Source organism: Ochotona curzoniae, unplaced genomic scaffold (genome assembly GCF_017591425.1).
Source record: "Ochotona curzoniae isolate NIBS_2020 unplaced genomic scaffold, NIBS_Ocur_1.0 contig_3190, whole genome shotgun sequence".
NCBI lineage: Eukaryota > Metazoa > Chordata > Mammalia > Lagomorpha > Ochotonidae > Ochotona > Ochotona curzoniae.
The window spans coordinates 12,393,355-12,416,633 of record NW_024465751.1 but is presented as its reverse complement, the minus strand read 5'-3'; the positions used below and the strand labels follow the sequence as shown (position 1 = coordinate 12,416,633).

At 40.3% G+C, this 23,279-nt stretch overlaps 1 protein-coding gene across 2 annotated transcripts in view; it reads right to left on the bottom strand.

The window, feature by feature from the left end:
- Nucleotides 1–23,279, bottom strand: part of ENPP2 (ectonucleotide pyrophosphatase/phosphodiesterase 2) — a 74,184-nt gene that overhangs the window by 12,783 nt on the left and 38,122 nt on the right. For both annotated transcript variants that reach the window (XM_040979378.1, XM_040979379.1), the window contains 8 exons: nt 22,829–22,937; nt 18,208–18,333; nt 14,379–14,410; nt 13,545–13,672; nt 11,470–11,557; nt 11,226–11,313; nt 9,951–10,135; nt 7,059–7,110 (listed from right to left, as the gene is read on the bottom strand). In XM_040979378.1, the coding sequence (XP_040835312.1) occupies nt 7,059–7,110; nt 9,951–10,135; nt 11,226–11,313; nt 11,470–11,557; nt 13,545–13,672; nt 14,379–14,410; nt 18,208–18,333; nt 22,829–22,937 (808 nt within the window). The remainder of the gene's footprint in view (nt 1–7,058; nt 7,111–9,950; nt 10,136–11,225; nt 11,314–11,469; nt 11,558–13,544; nt 13,673–14,378; nt 14,411–18,207; nt 18,334–22,828; nt 22,938–23,279) is intronic.

Sequence of the window (23,279 nt, the reverse complement as noted above, 5' to 3'; positions counted from 1 at the left end):
GCTCTTCTCCTTTATGATTAACTTTTAATTCTTACCAAATACACTCGTCCAAACTCAAACTCAAGCCTAGCACGCAATTTGTTCCATTAAAAGCACAACAAAGTAGCAGTCACATTTTTGCATGCCACGCAGTCACTGAACAATAATGTTGGACAATGACAAGGCTCCACCATTTGGCATTTCCCTCTTCCCAACCCCATCATTTCTTGACAGTCCTCAACATGACACTCCATTGCATTACAGCTGATTTTTTTGTTCAACCCTGTTCATGAAGATGAATATCAACTCATTATAGTAATGACACATACTAATCCAGCAATTAGCATCATCAATAGCTACTCTATGAGATTACCCATGTTTTTGCTTCTCTCTTTATCCAGAATTCATTTCTTCTTTGTCACCAATTCTGCCACCTAACTCCTTCCAGGTTTATTCACAAATGTACGCCCTGTCATCAAACATTCACTAAGTCCTCACTGTGTGTTTCAGCATTCAGAATGGAAATAGTGGGCAAAGATGATTAAGACAAAGCCCTTACTCTCAAAGAACTATGGTTCAGGGGAGCAAGCAAGAATAACACAAAGTTCAATAAAGCAATAGGCTCTGTATTAAATCAAAGACAACTGCAGAGTGTGGCAGGTACATGGAGGAAGATGAATATCACAGACCTGGGATGGCACCAGTAGTGTTCTGTAAAATGACAGAACTTGAACAGAATATATGAAGTTCAGCCAGCATTCCCCATGTTCCAGTTTGCGCCAGTTGCCCTCCCATCCAAAGTGCAGGGCAAGTAATATGGAAGAACCATGAGGAGAAAAGGGATTGGGGGCACAAGAGGGATAGACACCTGGAAAATCACTTTCTCCTGGAAATATACCCTGATGGTGCATCTCCATCTCTGCATACATGGACAGAATCAATTTGCTTCCGACACTTGGGCTTCCAAGTTTCCAAGCCATTGTTACGATAGCAGTTTACAGCATACATCTAGATCACAAATATGTCATTACATGATTGACTTTTTCTCAGTTGTCACTGAGCATAAATGGTGTACAGAAAAAAAGTACATGAGTTTCAACAGCCTGTTAAAATTCAACCATGATGCTAGTCTACTTCAAACTTCCTGGAGCTTACCAGACTTATGTAAGAACGAGTCGTTAATAGTGTTTGCAGTAAGAAATGTGAATGTTTATGTCCAGAATCAAAAATTTTGATCCTATTTTTGCAGTTTACCCGAGTACCAGAGCCTAGCTCTGCTAGTTTGAGGACAGCTGGGGCAGGATACTCAGTACATTTCTGTTTCACAGAAAATCCCTGCTCAGGCCACAGGATAGGCTGGGATCTCGGTCTGCATATGTTAAAATCTTCGCAGCAGCAGCCCGTGGATCGCATGCAGACCTCTGTCACTGCCACATGTTGCTGCGATTTCGTGACGTGAACCTAATGTAGTCAGTGGCTTCTCAGAATCCCAGACAGGACCTTCATTCCACAACCCGTCGCCTGTTTACAGTACTGTCTCTGGCATTTTCAGACATGCCAAAAGGCCTCCTCCAGATACCACATTTGGCCAAATCCTGGGAGGCAAATCTTTTTAAGTGGTGTGGACTTCCCTAGCACTCATTCTTTTTGTTTTCCAAAATTTGGTCATACAGACTTACGTTTGTGTTTCTTTTCCCTCCTCAGTTTCCTGATTCATATTCCCACAGATTAGCTGGCAAACTTGGAAGCCACATGAAAATCTCTTGGCTTTTTTATTTGGTTAAGTGCTCACTACCATAATAATTCGCTTTTTAGTTTCAGCACAAAATTTCTACCCAAAGTTTTCCTGTTCCTGTCTGGTTTTCCCCCTTTGCTTTATAAGTGTCTATTATGATTCACTGCCATACCAACCTTTCATTGGATTCTATTCATTATCCTCACTTGTGCCCTTTTCTTTTATAATATTTATTTATTTATTTATTTCAAAATCCTAGTCACAGACAGTGGGAGAGACCAACAGAGAGAGAAAAACCTTCCATCTACTGGTTCACTCTCCCAGTTGGTCCCGGTGGCTGAGGCTGAGCCAGGTCAAAACCCAGAGCCAGAAGCTTCATTAGGGTTTCATAAATGGATGGAGGGACCCAAGTATTTGAGGCATCATCTGCTGCCTTTCTGGGCCACTAACAGACAGGCAGATCCGAAGTGGAGCAGCTGAGGCACGATTTGGCACCAGTATAGGATGTGGAAACTGCAGGCAGCTATGCTTTTTTAACAATCAAAACAACATGTTAAAATTCGTCAGCTGCCTACATTTTGCAATAGAACACTAATTTTATGAGGACAGGAGTTTCATGTCAAATCTATCTCTGTATCCTGTCTCTAACAATGGCAACCATATAATATCTTTTTTGGGAACTATTGGGTGACATGAATTATTGTTTTATTATTTATTTTAATCCTGGTTTTGTACACATTACCTGCCTCACCATCATGAAGGCTAAACATAGCAGACCAGTGCCTTTCCATTTCACTGATCAAGGGATAATGGTTTCAGATTTATAGACTATTCAGCTACAGAGAAGCACCCACAGAGGAGGCTTCCCTCCTCAACTCCATTCTTCCCCTAGCCTGTGGAGCCATGTCCAGTTGGATTCTGATTTCCTGATTATTCCAGTGAAAGCTGTATTGAAATGATATCCACAGGATCCTTGGCAAGAGCTCTGAGTTATACCTGCTGAAAAGCTAATGAGGACAGCATCCTGTATTAGCAACAACTTTTAAATCTTGAGATGCTTTGAAATTCTCTCCTGACATGCTTTCTCTCTCTTAGAATAAGAAGCATTTTTCCAGGAAAACATATGGGCTTCAGCGTCATACATAACTAAAGTCAAATCTCAGCTCAGTTGCTCATAGCCCTGGAGCTCTGAACTTAATCTCCCGAAGCCTCCTATCTCCCTGGAATGCTTCACTGTTCCAAGGACAAACATGGAAAGCACCTGGCACAGTCGTGGCCCAGAGAAGATGAAGCTGTAGCAATCGCTGTTGCAATGAACTTTACTTCAACTTCAGCACAGGATAATGATAAATAAGGCTTATTACAATTCAGTGACTGTCATCAAATATATCATGAAACCTTCTAAAAATTGCAGTTATATTATGCATTGATTTCTTTCAAGTCTTCGCACACTTGCAAACACACACAGAAGCATGATTATATTTCTGTCTTCAGTCAACCAGTATTTCCAAAGAAGTAACAAAAATGAGAAATAATTCAGATTTGAGAAGAGCTACAGAATTTCCTTCTCTAGTCATACTCAGTCTTCTGAAAATAACAAAAAATCAGTAAAAAAAAAAATTGCCAAAATATGTGCTAAGGAACCAAACTCAAAGAAACAGTAAAATGGTTTTAATTCCTTTTCTTACAAAGTTGACAGTGCTAATCTAAGAAAATATAAAACATTGTCATATCAATGTAAGTAGATAAAACTAAAAAAGTAATGTAACTATCCTTACAGTAAAAATGATACTAGTTATTATGTCAAAACTGATTGCTGTGAGAGATATAAATTTTCTGTTTCAATCACCCCATTCATCTGCTGATTCGATGTCACAAGGAAATGACATTTCATTGCCCAGAAAGTTTGGTCAAGACATTTGGAACAGCAACATCATGCAATTAAGATCCAGAACTTATCTAGAAATATTAGGGCTTTCACAGCAGTTCAGATCTGTGTTTTTTGAATCTTTATGTTACTGAAGGATTTCCTTCTATAACAGCTTCAATGTTTATAGCAAATCCCTGTGATTAACTAAAGATTCCTATTTTTAACTCCATGACCCTCCTGGGTTTCTCCATCACTGATACGTGCACTGACACCTGTGTTCACACCAAAAAATTCATGGAAAATGGACTTCAAAGTTTACTTAAGTGCAAAAAGACTTTGAAACCCACTCATTTTGTTTCACATGATAAATATTTTCCAGGAAGTAGCTGAGAATATTCTCCAGCTTTTTAAAAATTGCACCAAAACAAACTCATCTTTTAAATTCATTTTTCATTAAAAAAAAAAAATGTTGAAGCACCTAGTAAAGATATCTGAGGTTCTGTTCAGCATATGGCATTAAAAGAATGTTCTAAGTAGGGAACACATAGCAAACACGGCTTACTCCAAGAAGTATCCACTATCTACATATGTGTTTTAGAGCAAATGATAAAAATAATCCAGATTTACACCTGCATAGATTTAAGCCATGTTAAAAGCCTCAACAGGGGCCCGGCGCGGTGGCGCAAGAGGTTAAGGTCCTCGCCTTGCACGCCCAGGATCCCATATGGGCGCCGGTTCTAATCCCGGCAGCCCCGCTTCCCTTCCAGCTCCCTGCTTGTGGCCTGGGAAAGCAGTCAAGGACGGCCCAAAGCTTTGGGAACCTGCACCCGCGTGGGAGACCCGGAAGAGGCTCCTGGCTTCGGACCGGCATAGCATCGACTGTTGCGGCTCACTTGGGGAGTGAATCATCGGATGGAAGATCTTCCTCTCTGTCTCTCCTCTCTGTATATCTGCCTTTCCAATGAAAAAATAATAAAAAAAAAATTCTTTGAAATCAAAAAAATAATAAAAAAAAAAGCCTCAACAGGCCCCCAAAGGTACCCACATAGGGGGCGATTCACATGGGCTCACCCCACAGAGGGTCTCATTCACAAGCTTCTACTCTGCTGGAACAGACGCTGAATATTTGAAATCCTTACAACACAGGAAACAGAAGAAGGCTTGAATGAACCAAAAACAAGAAAGCCACGCTGCACATAAAGAAACGACTGAGAAAAAGACCTGAAGGAGACAGAGTCAAAAACCAAGAGACAAGCAGAGAAACCGAAGAAGTAAGGATGTTGATGTTTGTACACACTGCAGATCAAAACAAGAGCACTCTACACACAATAAAGATGTGTGACTATCAATTCTTCTGTATTTCACACAGTACTTTCGCAGACCCTCTTGTATCATCAAAGTCAGTTCTCACTTAGCTATGAGTAGCCAAGGTCCTGCATTCCCATGATTCTCCCTGCTACTGGACACCACCCTTCTTGGAAGCTCTCAGAGGCCCAGCTGCCTCGGAGAACCCAGTGTTCTCTCCAGAGCGTGCCACAACACATACCTTTGAAGGAGTCCATGAGGATACACTTTCATGTACATACCTAAGTTAGTGTATTAAAGGTTGAGCTTTTATACCAGTGCTGCAACAACACTCTTATTTTCATCTCTGAACAGAACAATGGAGAGGTGATAGCACTAAGGTTCTTCCTAGCACGGGAAGTCTGTGACTCACGGACTTTCATGACTCAAAGAACTTGGAGAACAGTGTTAATGCTGATCGAGGGGCTGGTTCTGTCACCTTTACAGCACTGTTACCCATAAACTAGAATCTTTTTTTTTCTCGGATGGCTATGTTTTCATGTCATGAAAAGTCTGAGTTCAAATCAGGAAAACATGGAGATCCACTAGAAGTTGTCATAATGAACAAGCTCATTCGTGAATTTTGGAAGGGAAGACCTGAGACCTAAATCTCTGTGTTAGTAATGGTCTATGTGGAAAGTGCAAATCACAAGACTCTCCATCGCTTTTCTCTGGAAACAGTCCTATCTTTTAGTTACGGCAATCCAGTCCACCAGAAGTCAGGTAACAAACATTTCAACTTGCTTGTACAGTTGGTGAAGGGTTAGTGCACCCTCCACCAGCAAAATCTTATCCTTAAAGTCAGGTTCATCCCACCACGTGCTACAGCATCTGTGTTCAAAGGGAGAAGGGAGAGGGTGGTAATGCAGAAAAGGAAGAAGGAAACAGATGAAGATCTTTATAAACAGGAAAAATAAGTCAAGTAAATAAAATCTACTGCTTTCCTCTACCTCCACTTAATCAGATTGGAAACAGTGCATGTGATAAACAAAACCATATGTACGCTAAGGACTCAGGAGATGCTCTCAGGGGAGCTGGACCATGCAGCACGTGTGTCTTTACTGCGTGGTTGGAGTTGCTATAATTGAGTTCCATCTGTTTTTTAAACACAATTTTAGGCATTCCTGCTTATTACAACAGGATATCTATCTACTGCAATAACCTCTAGGAGCTTTTCCCTCCCTTTCTATTTTCTCCTAGGGTTGTGGAACTCCAAAATCAGAAGAGACTGATGGTAGATTGTATCAAATTTCCTAATTATTTACCATCTCCACCAACTGACGCATGACTTGCAAGGTAAGAGTCCCTGCAGAAAGTGCAGAAAGATTCTCACATGCTCATCCTTGGCCAGCAAACTGCAAATGAAAGCACCATATGCCTCAGAGAAGCAGAAGAGCTGAGACCCAATACATAGTTTCACTGCTCCTTCTCCCTCTGCCATGAGCAGGGAAATTCAATTCCAAACAGGAGCACCTCCTTCAGCCTGGATTTCAGAATTAAGAACACACACAAAGGACAGAGCTTCACTTGGCCAACAGCATACTGAAATATGAACAATAAATGCATCTTTCTTGATACAAATTTTATTGTGCTATATCACAAGCTTATAAAAATTTCATTACATGCTTGTTATTGGTCATAAAATAAGAAGAGAATGAGTTAGGGCTTTATTGTAAAAAGAGAGGCTTGATTTGGTTTTTTCTTGTTTCTCTAACCCTGGCCCCGGCTATAACATGTGCACTCACTCTTCTAAAAGGTGAGTTTCAACATATGTACCAGTTACTGTTATTTTTCATTATGACTATAATTCCTTTTATGGGAATTCTCATGATCAACCTTTGAGAAGCTATGTTTCCAATGGAAACACAGTGGAGCATCTGTTTTTCAAAGGGTTTAAAGACTGTTGAGTAAAAGACATTAGCTACCTGAATTTTTCTGTAACACAGTTAACACCTTAGCTATGTAGAATAAATGAATACTCTTTACCAAGTAGATACAAAAATCACTTTGTAGTACAAATTTGAATATTAAGATACTATTCTTATACTACAGACACTAGGGAATATCTCTTCAATATTTGAAAGCTAGAAAACAAAACTTATCTGATAGTTTTCCCTAGCACCCACATACCTTCTGTAGACCCTTTTGTATGAAGACGTTTGTTGAGTTCATCCAATTTGTTCTTCATGTGGGAAAACCAGAAAAGAAAAAAGGAAAGCACATCAGAAACATTACTCTCACTCTGAATCCTTCTCCCTATTTAGCTATCTGATAAACCCCAAAAAGCATCCTAAACTCTCACTATGACATAGTATTTTCTGAAATTACTATTTTGTCTCAAACTCACACTCCGAGCTGCCCTTCCTACAAGTCTTATGGCTGTGAACATGTTCTCTAATCTCTGTAACTATTACTTTCCACGCTAGTGATGATGATGCTCTCTCTCTATATATAAATTATATTGGTTCCAAGTTCCTGAAAGTAATTACCAAACCAATTTATGAAATTTCTTTTTCTAAAGCTATAAAGGACATCGCAATTCTGAAAAGTAATGGTTCAGCAACTGCACACTTCACTATACATCCAAGATGTCTACTGACTTAAGTGGACAAAAAGTGGACAAAAAGTCACTTGCAGTATGGCTGCGCAAAACTATTTATAATAGGCTTTGTTGGACTCAACTAGGTGAATGCATCATATCATCATGGTTTATTTATACAGATAAATATTAACTATTAGCAGTAAAAATTAGCTAAAGTTTCATATATTAATAAATGTATCTCAGAAACATAATAAACAAGGTATTTACAGAATATATAAAGTATAATGGCGTTTACAGAAACATTTATAGTATGCAAAACTACATTACAGGTTCTTTTAGGAAGCCACATGTGTATTAATTCTTATTTCTATGTTATTTTAGATATACATGAATAAAGAAATACAGAACCATACATGAAAATGATACACTCTCTGTTTAGGATATATTCACACTAATAACCCTTCAGTAGTAGGAAGAAAGAGGGGCATGTGGCACCTACCCCAATCTGTGACATTTTCTTATGATGTATAGAAGTGCTCATCTGATTCATCTATACATTTTTCAGAATTGCTAAATTATATTTTTAAAAGAAACTTGGACATAGTAAGTGGGTAAAGCCACTGCCTTCAATGCTGGCATCTGAGGTGGGCACTAGTTCATATACTGACTGCTCCACTTACAGTTCAGTTTCCTGTTAATGGCATGGGCAAAGCAGAGGAAGATGGCCCAATTGTTTGGGCCTCTGCTGCCCACATGCAAGACCTGGATGAAGCTTAAGGCTCTGAGCTCCTGGCTTCAGCTTTGCCCAGCCCAGCCACTGATTGTGGCCATCCGGGAAGTGAAACAGCAGATGGAAAATTCTCTCTCTCCCCTTTCTCTCTCTCTCTCTCCTCTTTTTCTTGAACAATTACTTTCAAGTAAACAAATGAATTTTAAAAATAAAGAAAAAAGAAAATGGCATTGCTTTTGTGAAACTCATAGACAAATTCCGAATTTCTCAAAAAGGTCCCTCCAAAATCCTGTGTCTTATCTATGTCACAAGGCTCCTTTCAGTTGACTTGGCAACTTAACTCATTGCCATTAGGTGCTCAGCATTATTAACTTATAGTAATGAGCTTCCTTGGTTCTTGTTAGGGGCATGGGAAGGAAAAAGAAGAAAACAGGGAGTAGGGAAGAACAACAACTGAATCCTTCACGTGCTGAGCTTTCTAGTCTGTGGCTTCCAGGCAACAGAAAAACCTGAAGGCAAGCAAAGGAGAGGAGTAGGAGATGGGGTGGTAGGAAACCTACTTTGCATTTTTCTAAGGCCTCAGACAAAATTCACATACTTACATATAATGAAAGCAAACATGCAAACATATCAGATTTCTTCGCTTTGAGTTGTTATCACTTCATTGTAGTAACATTGTTTAATCCTGCTATCAGAGCCACTGATTGAACACTATAAAGGTATTTTTTTATCAACATAAAATTCAATCTAAGGCAAGATGGGCTTTCTCTGTTCATATCACCACCAAGCCATCCACATTGCATCCTTCTCCCCTTTGTTTTATGATTGGGAGCTGATTTCTAGGGATGCTTCCAAGAGCATTTAGCCTGAGGGGAGGGGTGTCCAAGAATTCTATATCCATATCAGAGTACCTGCATTTGACAATCAAATGTAGGCTCCCATCACTGGGTTCTCACCATGTATATGGAATATGTGTGCTGAGTTCCCAGCTGTGTTGCAGGTGTCTGAGGAGTGTTCATGTGAATGAACTGACTCCTCTATCTCTTTCTCTCTTTCTTTCTCTCCCCCCCCCCCACTTTCTCACACTCTTGCTTGCTGTCTCTGGAAAAAAAAATTAAGAGCACATTTGCTGTCTGTCTGGAAGACACCAATGGGATACACTTGCTGGGAGCTACATGTAAAAGGAGGGTGTTGATTCCATAAAACCCTCCCCAATGGGTTGTGGTTTATTAGCTGCTCTCATCCATCAGATACAGAGCTCCCAATCAAGGTCCTCATCATGTCTAGGTAACTTGCTCCCTTGCCCGCATCCTTCCCATCTTGAAAGGTTTCCTGGTAACCCTATGGCACTTCTCCATTCCTCACTGACTTCCATCCAAATTGCCTAGCCTATGTAAATAGTTCTTTCGTGAAACATAATTGACAAAACATCTTTCTAAGCTTTCACTCCACAGGCCACCATAAGGAATTGTGGCTAAGGACTATAACTCTACAGAATAGCATTGTAAATCCTACATTTCGCCCTTCATTCCTTGCACATATAATATTCGAAATGGGAGTCAGGAAGCACAGATCTCTCTTTAAATTTAGAGTAAATAAATTAAACTTTCAGTTCCTTGGTCACTAGCCAACTACCATGTTGAAGAGCAGAAACATAGAATCATTCACATTATCAGCCTAGAAAGCTCTATTAGACAGTTATTAAATAGGCAACAGTGTTTCATATGACAAGTATAAAGATTGTTTCTACCTTGGGCTCTACCTTATCATCACAGGTGCAGCCCAGATCAAAATCAGACTGAAGGTACATAATCCCTGGATAATTGGGTCTGGTGACTTCCTCAGGCATGGTAGGTCTGAAAGTATTAACACGTAGGAGATGATTCAAGCTTCCATGGGTTCCATTATTAGGAGCTGGCTTCAATCCCAGGAGATCTGACGAAAAGAAGCAAGGTGTTAAATGTTTTGTGTGTTTTTTTTATTAGATATAGGAAGCATCAAAACATTCACTATCCAATGGTCTCAAGACCCTGAATACAAATCAGAACTGAACAAAACCAAATTAGGATGGCAGGTAACTCCTCTGTACTTCCTGAACTGTTCTGACTTGATCATGCCTTGTGATACTTCTCTAAATTAGGCATGTTCATTGTTTGACAATGAATAGAGATAGTTACCAGAGAGAGAAAAGACGCGGTTCCATATTTAGATACCATCTGTGCCTAAGACAGTTACAACTCAACAACTCTCATTGTTGGTATCACCGCCTTTCTGCAGTTCTCTGGCTTATTTTCATGCCAAATCTTGAAATGAGACACAATCGATAAATAACCACAAATCTGCCCTCTACTGCACTCCACAGAAATGTGGGGACAAGAGGAGATTTTGGCTGTGTGCCTCAAATGAGCACTGTGAGCTGAACAGACTGACTTCATAGCAAGTGAAGGGATGCCAAGTGGGCATACAGAGACTTGCCTAAGCCGAGAGGCAGGGCAAGAGAGAGCTAGCAGCCAAGATGGGAAAAGAACCCAGGAGACCCGACATGCAGGCTCCCCCTCTAACCACCAGACTGGCACTCCCTTACTAAATAGGAAAAGTTGTCCTCATTCAGCAACTGGAAGCTCAAGGAAGAAAAATAATTAGGAGTACATAAATAGCTGGCCGGGACACAAGTTGGCAAAATTGTAACTGGGCCACAACACGAGAGCAGGAGGTAGGAGAAAGCTCTGTGAGAAACTCTTGCTTCATCAGGTCCCTGACCAGTGGTGTCAAACTGTAATGCTATGTTGGATCAGCCAGAGGCTGCCAACAGCAACACTATGAAAATTACCCATTAGTCAACTGTTCGAGGAAGACAAGGAGGCCTTAGAAGGGGGTGATAGTCTGCCCTTTGAATCAATGGGTAAGTTACCACATCCTTCTGCATGGAGAGGAGGTGGTCCCAGGAAATAGGCACCTCATTTCTTTCTCTGACATTGAGGAGTTTCACATACTAAGTAAGGATTTGATTAAATAAGTGACTTACCACACATAACATTGTAAAGCTCAATGTTTTCAAATGGAGGCACTTTAGTCTTGTACTTAAATGTTGGTCCATAACCTACAAATACAGTCTTCCAGGAGAAAACAAGCAAACACAATTACAAATCCTTGCTAACTGAAAGCAACTCTTCCTCCTTTATAAATACCACCTAGCTTCACTCATATCATTTCCCATCACATTGAAGAACAACCATAACCCAGTTCCGATTGAGAGTTTGTTATCATACCTGCATGCTGTTGACTTTGTTATCAAATCCATGGTCTCCCTGGAAAAAACATTTTCCTGTTGGCTTCTTATAAACATCCAAAGGTTTCCTACATTGAAACAATTTTATGATCAGCCAGGATTTCTCAGTAAGTCATTCCAGTAAAAATCCAATTTCAGGATACAAAGACTCTCTAAGAAAAAGTTTTGAAAGCCTCTTTGTCTCTATTTTAATTGCATCATTGTTTGGGTCCTGAGAAAAAGACCTTCTGTTCATTTCTCCCAGTATCTCTGTTTTGATTATCACCCAGGAATAAATGAGGATCCATGAAGAGAAGCCACGATGCCCTCATCACACCTCACGATGAAGCTGAGCACAAGATCTGTCACAGATAATGCTCCAATCATTTGTGTATTTGTGTGGCTCACTAGCTCCTCTACGGTACCCTGTGGGTCCACTTCACTTACATACACCTCTCACTGGACTCCATATTAAGACATCTTGGGCACTTTTAAAATATATTACTTTTAATCAATAAAGGGGGACCTATAGTCTATGAAAAATATGCAGCTTTATCTATCAGTTTAATACAACTAAAGTACAACTGAGGGGTCAACTTAACAGTTGCAGCGACAGATCTGTCAAGAGCCTAACCTCACTGAAAAATATCCCAGTTCAGAAATAGAAAATGGAAAGCGTCTTCTAGGGATCAAAATCATTCAATACTCCCTTTCAACCAGCAAAATATCTTTCATAAAACTATCATGTAGCTTTAAGAAATCTTTCTGATATTTATTAATACAAATATTGGTTAAGTATCTACAAGGTCTACAGCATTGAAGTGAAGTACTTGGGAAAACACAAATCAAACAAGTGGTTTTCTACTCACGAGCAGTACCTTGAGGTTAGGATAATAAGATATGTGTATATAATAATTCAACAATTCAAGCACTAAATTAAAAATACTGACTGCTAACTGAAAGGTCTGGCTTTGACCCAAGCTAACTTGCTCAAGTGTCATCACCTTTCACTTCTACTCAGTTTCCATGTTTTCTTTATATAAAACCACAACTGTGCCAAAGTCAATCTCCTCCAAGTTCCTCATACGCAAAAATGATCCTGCAGAAGTTATAGTCAGCCAAGGCAAATTGTCCCTTCCCTGTTACGTTTTCATGAGATTGCTCAAGTGTATTCTAAATGAGTCCAATAATTTCTCATCTTTATAATGTCATATATATTGTAGTCTGTCTACCCCCCATATTGTTATAGTAGGATATTCATCTATGTGCCGAAACATTTGTTTCAGCATCCAGTACTGAAGGAAGCTCCTAACAGAGCAACATCTGCTTCATTAACTTCTCTCCCTTGATTCTCAGTAGTGTCCTTATCTAGAATGTGTGCTTTTGCTAGGCTGATTCACAACACTTTTCTGCAAGAGGAAGTTAGAGCAAGGTTGAGGGGTAAAATAGGACTGCATCCAGATCTGTGTGAAAAACAATAAACTGTGAGATTGAAATTGACTCTTTGAAATTGATAGTCTCCAGATATATTTTGCACTGGATTCAAAAGCAAGAAATGGTCTTTTTAGTACAGGAGAGTCTTCTGCAGATCAAAAGAAGGTAAGCTTAGGAAATACTTCAAGTAATATTTTAAAAATGCCCATCGTAACAGATGTTTCAAGATTTACAACATTTTCTACAGTCTTCTGGAAGCACTGCTGCAGACAACGTCTTGTCAACTTAAACCCTATCAGTCCAATGGGCTAAGGCAATGGGAAAGGTCAAAATTGGACTTTTAATTTCTTAAAGTAAGCAAATGAGGAACAAGAATAATGTAAATTCAAAAACTGAAAGACACACCTAGACACACACACAAAGGTCCTGGGAGACAACAAAGACACTTCAGACCTATGAGAATCAGGACACAGAGACGTCTGGTCACACCACCAGCTTCTTATTTTATATGCACAGTCTTAAAAAAGAGTCAGCATTCTAACTTTGATTTTTTTTATAGACAATGGGAGACCTTAAGACATTCTCAGTTGCAAAAGAGGTGACCATGATGATAGAAACAGGGACAACTGATCCACAGGTTACCTTGCCACGTGCCATCTGCGTTCCACCAATAAATGGATATCCTCAATTCTTCTGTTGTTGGCATAGTGCAAACGTTTCGGAAGGTGCTGCTTCAAGTAAGGCTTAAAGTGCTGATCCGGCTTTTTACACTACAATATAAATGGAAGCAGGCCTTGAGATGGGGTGTCACACAGAAAAAGTCCTGTTTCCTTCTCTAGGAAGTTGAAGGAGGTTCTAAGTCATCCAAAAGGATCAATTCTTTGCCTTTTGGCTAAGATCAAGTGTATCCATCCAAAAGGTTAATTTGTGATTCAATTACATGTGAGCTAGCTCTGTTGGATCATACATGCTGTAAACAAAAGGCTGGAAAGGGGCTAGATAGCTTTGGAGATGACACAGCGGGATATAAGCAAGGAGTGAGGAATTTCAAGACACATCCCTGATTCATGAGAGCGGAACTGAGAGCAATTCAACCTGCAAGGTTTCTCTGGACAGTTTCAATTCAAAAGGTGGGAGGTGAAGCAGGAAGGGATGAACCCATGGGAGCCCATCACATTGCATGCTGAAGCGTTTTAATGTCTATGCCCTAGATGGGGAACAATGGAACAGCAGGGTGGTTCAGAGAAAGCAAACATTTGTTGAACCATGAATGAATCCTTTTCAGTTCTGAAGGAAAGCTCAAGTACTCTGTATCATTGCCAAGACTGTTAGTCTGTAGCCATCCACAGGCCAGGAGTTTTGAAAGATCTTAAGGAAACAGATGCATAACGCTTCTGAGAAATGGGAAGAACATTGTTCATCCTCCAAGGAGAAGCCCACACAGGTGAGTTGCTTCCTAGAACTTGAAACACTTACCGTGAGATTAGCGATGATAGCTTTAGGGTCATCTGTTCAAAGAGAAAAGGAACCTGATTACCAAAGAGATGACAATCAACACAGAGAAATAACTTTGGCAGAGAAAGATTCAGTTATTCCCCTCCCATTCCTCTACTGTCCCACCCACTGCCACCTTCCAGAAAGTGGCTTATGCCACTGCCTGCAGCTCTGAAATCCCATATGGATGTCAGAACATGTCTTGGCTGCTCCCACACACAGTCCAGTTCCTGTTGATATTCCTGGGAAAAGCAGTACAAGATGGTCCAAATACTTGGATCCCTGTACCTAAGTGAGAGGCTCAGATGGAATTTCTGGCTCCTGGTTTCAGACTGGCCCAGCCCCAGCTGTTGCAGCCATTTGAGGGATGAACCAACCAATGCAAGATTTCCCTCTCTAACTCTGAATTTCAAGTACATAATCTTTTTTAAATTTGTTTTTTAATCAGAAATTAAGTTTGACATTTAGGGCTTTGAATGTAACTTCTGCTTATCTATACATCTTTCAAAGAAGTTACTATCTAGCGTAAGATGAATATTCTAATACACTGAGTTTTTTTGTTACAGGAAATTTGTTTCCTTAGTAGTATCATAGGTCTGATCAAATGGGTAGCTGCTCCTTTCCAGCCATCATCGAACACATGGAGGCACCGCCTTCGCTTTCACTACCAGCAAACAAAGGACATTTTAGCCACTACTCTGAACTAGCTGCAAGCAAACAATGCAAATGATGGCTCCACACAAGCAGGATTGTGCTATCTGAAGGTCCACCCCCTTTTCTGGAGGCTGTTAAGAGAAAGAAGAGATTGTAGGCTGTTTGGATTTTGTTTTGTTTTCAAACAATTTGCCTCAGTCTGTCATTATAGAATCAGCAGGGAAGGAAAGCAGAGTTCAGAGGAGACACCAACTGCCAGGATTATAGTCCCTCCCAGGACTATAAACACCAGTGGAGTAGGCCTGCATGCCACCAGAGGCCTCGCACACAGCAGCCAGGCCATAACACCTACTACCACATGTCAACACATATCTGCTCATATGTGTTAAAAAGGAATGGATACGCTTGCCTTGGAGTACAACTATACATGCTCCAAAAACTTTTCTCAGATTCAGTTCTTCATCTTTCATTTGATTATTGTTTCTGACTCTTGCCCATTTTTCAGCTGGACTGTGGTCTTCATAATCTGACTTGTTGGACTCTATCTAATAGACCCACTAAGCCTTTAACTAAAATGTAAATTAAAAATATGCCCTTTTTTAAAAAAAAGAAGAAAAAACATTAAATTGAAACAAAAAAATTTTATTCTAAAACCATGAAATCCAAATGAAAATGTGGATTACATTCTACTTAGATTGGGGTTCAATTTGAATTGCATCATAAAGCAACCCATAGTAGGAACAATGATGAGTCTCAATTGAGTCTACAGCATGCATCAATCTCTTTACAAGCTCGATGGAGACACGTTCTCTCTGGTCATTCATGGCAACCCTTTAAGTTGCTACTGAGTCCTCAGTATGCCAGCAGAGAGGGGAGAGCTTCTACTTGCTAACTCCCGAAACGTCTCCAATAGTCAGAATCCAGGAGCCAGGAAGGCAATACAGGTCTCTCCCACACAGGTGGCAGGAGCCAACGCCCTAAACAACCAGCAGCGCAGCCCAGGGTCTGCACGAACAGCAAGCTGGTTCCAGGAGGTGGAACTAGGTGTGCAACCCAAGTACTCCGACACAGGATGAGGGCGTCTCTGTTGCTGGGCTAACACCTTGCCACCAGTGGGCCTGCAGGAGGTCGAGAAGCTCGCATGCTGGAATTACTCAACATTCCCAAGTGACCTGATGGAATAAACCCTGCTTTAAATCTCTACACTCTTTGGGCTCATGAATTGTGCTCATCAAAGGGAACAAAGAGAGTAAGTTCACGGTGTTTGAAAATGAAGAATAAATGATTTGGGGCAGCAACCTTCTTAGATATATTCCAGAGGGTTACTAGAAAATGAAAAATGGCCAAGTCCATGCTCAGGATCCCAGATTCTTCAGTTGTCAACTCCATGGTCCTTTCCTGCTCGTCCTGATACCATGTGACAGAAGGGCAACCAATCAAAACCTGCACATTTGGGATCAGAGCCTCATTCTGCCACTAATTGTCAGCCTCTTTCATCCTTCTCTGAACCTTGATTTGCACTGTGTGTAAAGGGATAATAATGCATACAGAGGGCTAGTGAAAGGACTGAAGAATATATATTATTTATATTACTCAGTTATATTATATATATATTATATATATATATATATAATCCAGGTGACGTAATGACCATCATCACAGCTAACACCGACACAGTTTGAACTAACCTGTCACACAAACACAATCTCTCATGGAATCTTCTAAACAATCCTTATTTCCAGATGAAGAAGCTGATACACAGGCTGCTGAAGTGCTGCCTGCTGTGGCTGTGAGTACCTGACCCTGCCAGATTTAGAACCCAGACATTCTACCCCCTGGCTATGTTCTGTACCTAGCTCTACCTTCTCTCCCACAAAGGAATCTCACAGGACCATGTTTGGTAACAAAAAAAAAGAAAAAGAAAAAGGCATCTCACCATTAGAACTATTTTTTCATTCCCTCCCATCCCTACCTCCTGCCTTCCCTAGCCCAGCAACAATGTTTTCTCCCCTGAAAATAAACTCCACGTAACACTTCCTGGTATCAGTAATGCTTTTCAAACCAGAAAATATCTTTCTTGCATAAGCCCAAACACGAAAAGATTAAACTCGGAAAGTCTCAGCAATGACTTGGGTTCAGCCTGGCCTGAGGGTCAGCCTCTCTGAAATGAGCTGCGCAGAGAGGACACAGAGGGCAGGAAAAGCCAGGAAAAAGGAAAGCTAGAACACCAACGTTTTGTTTATTTCACAACGTTGCCTGGAGCTGACCTTGGAATGATTCCCAATTGTGTTGACTCAGAAACATAATTTGGGGAAAGCTTAATTTCCCAAAGCCTTAAGCTTAGTGTCAATGGTTTCTTATTCCGAAAGCTAAAAATGTGAAGGGATTATAATTTTCTTTTTTTCTTTTAAAAATTGCAGCATGTCTCCAATAAGTCTATGGACTTCTCAAAAGCCGGGTGGGGTGACTAAAAGTCTCAGTCCATAATTATATTTATGGACTATAATAAACTAAATGTGTAGAACCCGAGAGCCAAGATTTCTATTTGTTTGCTCCTAATCTTCCAAAACAGCTGTCTCTTTGCAAGGACTTCTTGCGGGGGGCCCACATGGGCACTGCCAGTCATTTGCACACAGGGGAAGAACCCACCCCTCGCCACCTTTTCAACAAGGTTGTTAAGAACCTTCCAGGACCACATGGAGTTCTGCCAACCATGTCACAGACTCACCAGTTTCAGCTTAATGAGCCAGCCTGACCCTCTTGTTGAAAATGTTTTTTTTTCACGCAAACAGAAGTTTATGATTATACACATGCCTCAGATGAAGAACAATTTTAACACACACAGACACACACACAAAAAAAAACAAGAGTAAATATTTCTATCATGCTGCAACATGCCAGGAACCACAGTCAGAATTATATATATAGATTAATTGCCATGGCAATCTTATGAGATAGCTACTGTCACCTATCATCCTCACATTTCAGATTAAAAAATAACAACAGAGGCATGGAGGTTAAGTGAGTAATTAAATGTCACTCAGCTAAGAAGCTATGGAGCTAGAATTTTTACCAAAAGAGTCTAGGTTTATAGAGCAAAACCTTATCTGGTCCACAATGTCATCATTTTAAATTCATCTTCTAGCAATCAACTTACATTTAGGATTGTTGCTAAATTTGGATCGAATTCTTCCTAGCGTTCCAGGCACTAAGGTAATATCATCCACATTAGTCAGGTAATTACTCAAAAACTCAGTTCTATCACAAGTGACATCTTCCATTCCTATAAGGGGAGGGAGAGGAAAAAATACTTTGAAGCAACCTTAAAATGACCATATCAAACATTCAGGGACACTAAAAATGACAGTCACAGTATATTTTCTATTGGTTTTTAAGCAACTTAATGGAAAGATCCCTCACATTTGAGATTATATTTGACTTTGCTACATTTTTGAATGTGTCTATACAATTGTTTCACTAGACTTCAGTTCAGCCATATCATCTCACAGCTCTAGAACACTGAGAGTGAATCATCTTGATTTAACATCTTAAGTTACTTAGCAAAAACATCAGGACAAAAGAAGTAACCATGCTTTAAAAAAAAAACAATGTAGAGAGTCGTTATGGAAAAGATCTGTGCTTAAAAGTATAAAAAAAAGTAGATTGCTTTAAACTCTTCCCAGCTGCAAATCAAGTAAATAACTGGACTCTATGGCTCTGTGTCCCTTTCACAAAGTGCCTAACTGTGTCTAATGTCTCTAATGCGCCTCCTGTCTTGAGTGCATAATCATTAGTCCTGCCTGTGTCTCCACTGGTGGCCTTGGATGTTACTAACAAAGCAATACTGGCAACAAGAGATAAAAGAAAAAAATTCAGCTCCAATGACCACCCGTACTGAAAAACAAAATTGAGCAGAAAACAAGTCGTAAACAATGTAATTAGTCAGAACTGAATACTAGCAACTAAAGCACATTGTCTAGGTAGTGAATAAATTTTAACCACCAAACAATCCTCTCATATTTTGTTTTTCTGTCCTTTGTCAACTTTCTTTATCAATATAAAAAAAAAAACAGAAACAAAAACACATGCAACCCAGACTCATAAACTACAGAGGCTACCAGAGACTTCCATTGTTGCTTTGCAATTTATGAGATGACATGGAATACTGAAGGTTCACTATTTGGTAGTTCCTCCAACTCCACAATTTCACTTTCAATAGTTATAGCTACCTGCACCATTTGAAAATATTTATGGAAAGATCCAGAAAAAAATTAGTATGTTTCAAAATGGAGTTCAGAGCAGCATGATGAAATCCGGCATTGTTTGGCTCCACTCTGCTCCAGATACGAATGAGCCATTGGTCCACAGCATTCACATTGTATATGCTACCCTCACCATGGAAGTTGACAAAGACCACGTTTATGCAATTTTTGTTACATTATGGAGTAATTTCATAATTTTCATAATTCTGTTTGGTATTGTGAGAAATTTAGGACTTAAACTTTACTAAATGTAGGCGTATATATTAAAAAGCGATATAGAGTTAGATATTTTGTGCTTTCTGTCGTTTCAGGTATGCGTGGGGCATCTTGGAATATCTCCTTAGGATAAGGAGAGACTGTTATACTGCTCTACTTAGTCCAGGAAATGAATATCTCTTGGAGAAAGAATAACTGATTCTATAAAGAATGTCCTAAGACTTTGGAAAGAAGAAATATAACCCAGAGTGGTCCAGAGTCAGCAAAATTTAAATTATAACTCCTAGAATCCATAACTGAAATATACCACTGCCCTCTCCTTTTTCTTTAAGTAAATCTGGAGTGAAAAGGGGGAAAAAATGAACATCATAACACAACCCAAGAATCATGCATGTTGCCTTTTAAACTCAAAGCCCTCAGGAAGGAAAATTAAAATAAATGAATGAATGAATAAGTAAGTAAATAAATAAATAAATAACAGTTACCATAATTTAGTCCAATGTGAGCTCAGAAAGACAGTATCCACTTATTTATTAATTGAATACTGGAAAATTCTTCCATTTGTTACATGTCTAAGTGATTAACACCAGCTAACGGGTGAGCAGTATCCCAAGCTTTCAAAGACCACCAGGCACTGACATAAGTGGTTCTTCACCCAAAACAACTTTATAGGAATGCTGGCAGTGTCCCCCTGACTCTATAGTTGAGGAACCTAAAACTTAGAGGGGGCCCCCTAACTGGAACAGCATCACACGGCTCAAGTGGCACAGTGAATGTTGAACTCTGATGAAATTCGTTCCGACTCCAAAACTGTACTACCTATTCTGGAAGAGAAGCTGCGATTCTACAAGATCAAATGAATGTACTCGTCTTGGAAGCCTGCCTGTGGACAACACAAAATTTCGATCTCTCCATGACCTTTACAGCGCTCCAGCCTATGACATGCCTCAAATGCTCTCTCTGGTCTGTTGCTTTCCTCTAAGCCAAACTCATGAGGCATGGTTTTGAGAAGAGAAATATTTTAGTCCCTTTGGGGAATCAAGTTAGTACCCACAGCTTTGTTTTCCCCAGTTTCTCATAGATCTTCCAGAACACTCTGGACAGAATTTCTAGCTCAGAGCTGAACTTTGACTATAGAGCTTTGTCTTCACTCTTAACACAACTGGCAAGGAGTCAACCAATTTTCCTCTCCCAAAATTTCCTACAGAGGAGGAGCCCCAAATTCCAAGGCCGCTATTTCAAATGAATATGTCAGTAAGACAGAAAGACTCCCTAGAACTCAGTCTCATGTTTGTGCAATAAGAATGCACTCGAGGGCCCGTCGCAATGGCTCAGTGACTAAAGACCTAGCCTTGTGCATGCTAGGCTTCTGTATGGGCACCAGTGTATGTCCTGGCCACTCCACTTCCCATCCAGCTCCCTGCTGTGGTCTGGAAAAACAGAAGAAGACAGCCCAAAGCCTTGGGACCATGCATCTACTTGGGAAACCCGAAAGAGGCTCCTAGCTCCTGGCTTCAGATCGGCTCAACTCTAGCCATTGCAGCCACTTGGGGAGTGAACCAGTAGATAGAAGATCTTTCTCCCTATTTCTCTGTGAGTCCATCTTTCCAGTAAAAATAGACAATTAAATAAATGAAAGAACATTCTGGAAAGGCATTCAGTCTAGCAGTTAATGTGTTGAAGCTTTATGTCAGAGCACCTGTGTTACACTTCCAACTCTAGTTCCTAGTTCCAGTATTCTACTAATGTGAATCCTGTGAGTCACAGGTGATGACCCAAAGAGTGGCATCCCTGATAACCTTGTGGGGGATCAGAATTGAGTTCAGCCCCATCTCTGCCATTGCAGGTTTTGGAGATGTGGACTAACAGATAAGAATTCTAGCTTTCTGTGTATCTGTCTCTATTTCATTAATTTAAACAAAACAAAACAAAAATAATATTAGTTCTCTGTGAGCCCTGCTACCTGCCACCATCCAGCTCTACAATCACATTTAGGATGTTCTTGGTGACCTCAGGAAGTTGGCCATTTTTTTTCTATTTTATGAAGCCACTTAGAAAGTCTGCTTCTACCAACTGCTTCTTGCCATCAGTAGTAGACTTCTGTACTGGGCTCTCTGTGTTGGCCTGGAATTTCCTCAGCACATTCAGGAAAACCATTTGATATATGCCTGTTCCACAACAACCCTGTTATCAAACTTATATTACTTTGCATTTCATTTCTATTTCTTTCTTTTTATTTTGAAACAGAAGAATTGATCATATCTACTGGTTTAATACCCTATGCTCACCACAACCAAGGTTGGGCCAAGCTGAAGCCAGGAGCTTAGAATTTCATCAGGATTTCCCACATGGAAGGCAAGAACCCATGACCATGAGCCAGCACCTACTGCCTCCCAGAGTGCACTTGAACAGGAAGCTGGATTGGAAGCACAGAGCATTACACCAGGCACTCGGCTGCGGAGTATGGGTGCTTCAAGGATAAGCACTAAACCAACCGCCTGCCCTTTCGTTTATTTATTTTTTTAACCAAATAAATGCTACAGGCATCTTTCAGGGATGGCAGGGATATGGGATAATCCCCTGTGAAAGCACATCACAGAGGAAGCCATTAATATCACAAGGAAATTGTCTGTAACACTTTAATAAGAGACAGATTTTCAGAAAGGCCTTTCCAGCAGAAGCAGGAAAAGACAGGAAGTCTCCATGTTTCATCAAAAGGAACCCAGGGTCATTTCCGGTTGTCTTCTCCTTTTGAGTCAGGCTCTGATTTCTTTCCTCATCCTGAAGGAAAGGGAAAGGCCTCCAAAAACAGAACCTTACAGGGTCAGTGTGCATTGCAGAGGTCAAGACTGCTAAGGAGGCTCACACCCTATGTAAGAAGAGCCAAGGTCATGTCCAGGCTCTGCTGCTGACTTCAGCTTCCTGCTCATACACATCCTAGGGGTTGGGGTAGGAGAAACAGGCGATATCCCAAATCGTTGGATTTCTGCCACCCATGTAGGAGACCTCATTGGAGTCCCCAGGTTCCAGCTTTAGCCTGACCCAGCTCCTGGCTGCCACAGGCATTTGGAGAAGCATCCAACAAATGAAAGGTCCATGTCTTTGTCTTTCTTCCCATCTCCACCCCAGCTTTCCTCCTATCATCTATTTCTCTCTTTCTGCCTCTCAAATTAAAAAATAAATAAAGATCGAAACAAAAATAGAACCTTGGGTGCTGAGGGCAAGGACTCCTCTCCTCATTATCATCAGAAACATTATCTATTTATTTCTCCTATTAGCAAAGGAAAAACAAAGCTTTACCGTGGTCTCCAACAAAGATGACATTTACACACCGATGAAGGTTGAGCTGCTTTAGTCCGTCCATTAACTGTCCCACAGTTTTATCAATTTCCCTCAGAGGATTTGTCATCTGGAAAGAGGAGTTAGTTAATTCCCATGAGTATTTTTCCCCCCTTTTAATGTCTCATTGATCTTCTACCCCTAGAACATTACTGTAAAGAAAACTTCAGGCTCAGAGGCAGAGCTTTGTCGATGGGGAAATTTTGCCTGCCAGGCTTCAAGAAAATCTCGTTGAAACACTTTCTGTGCATATTTTCTCAGGAGAATAAAAAACTTCTCCTCACCCAATCCCTTTAAGGAGTCTTTGATATAAAAATATCAGCAATATGGCTAAGGAAATTCTTTTTCTTTAAAGATGAAATGCCCTTTCCAAGCGCAAGAATATCCTTTAGATCCAAGAGTTTTGAGAGGG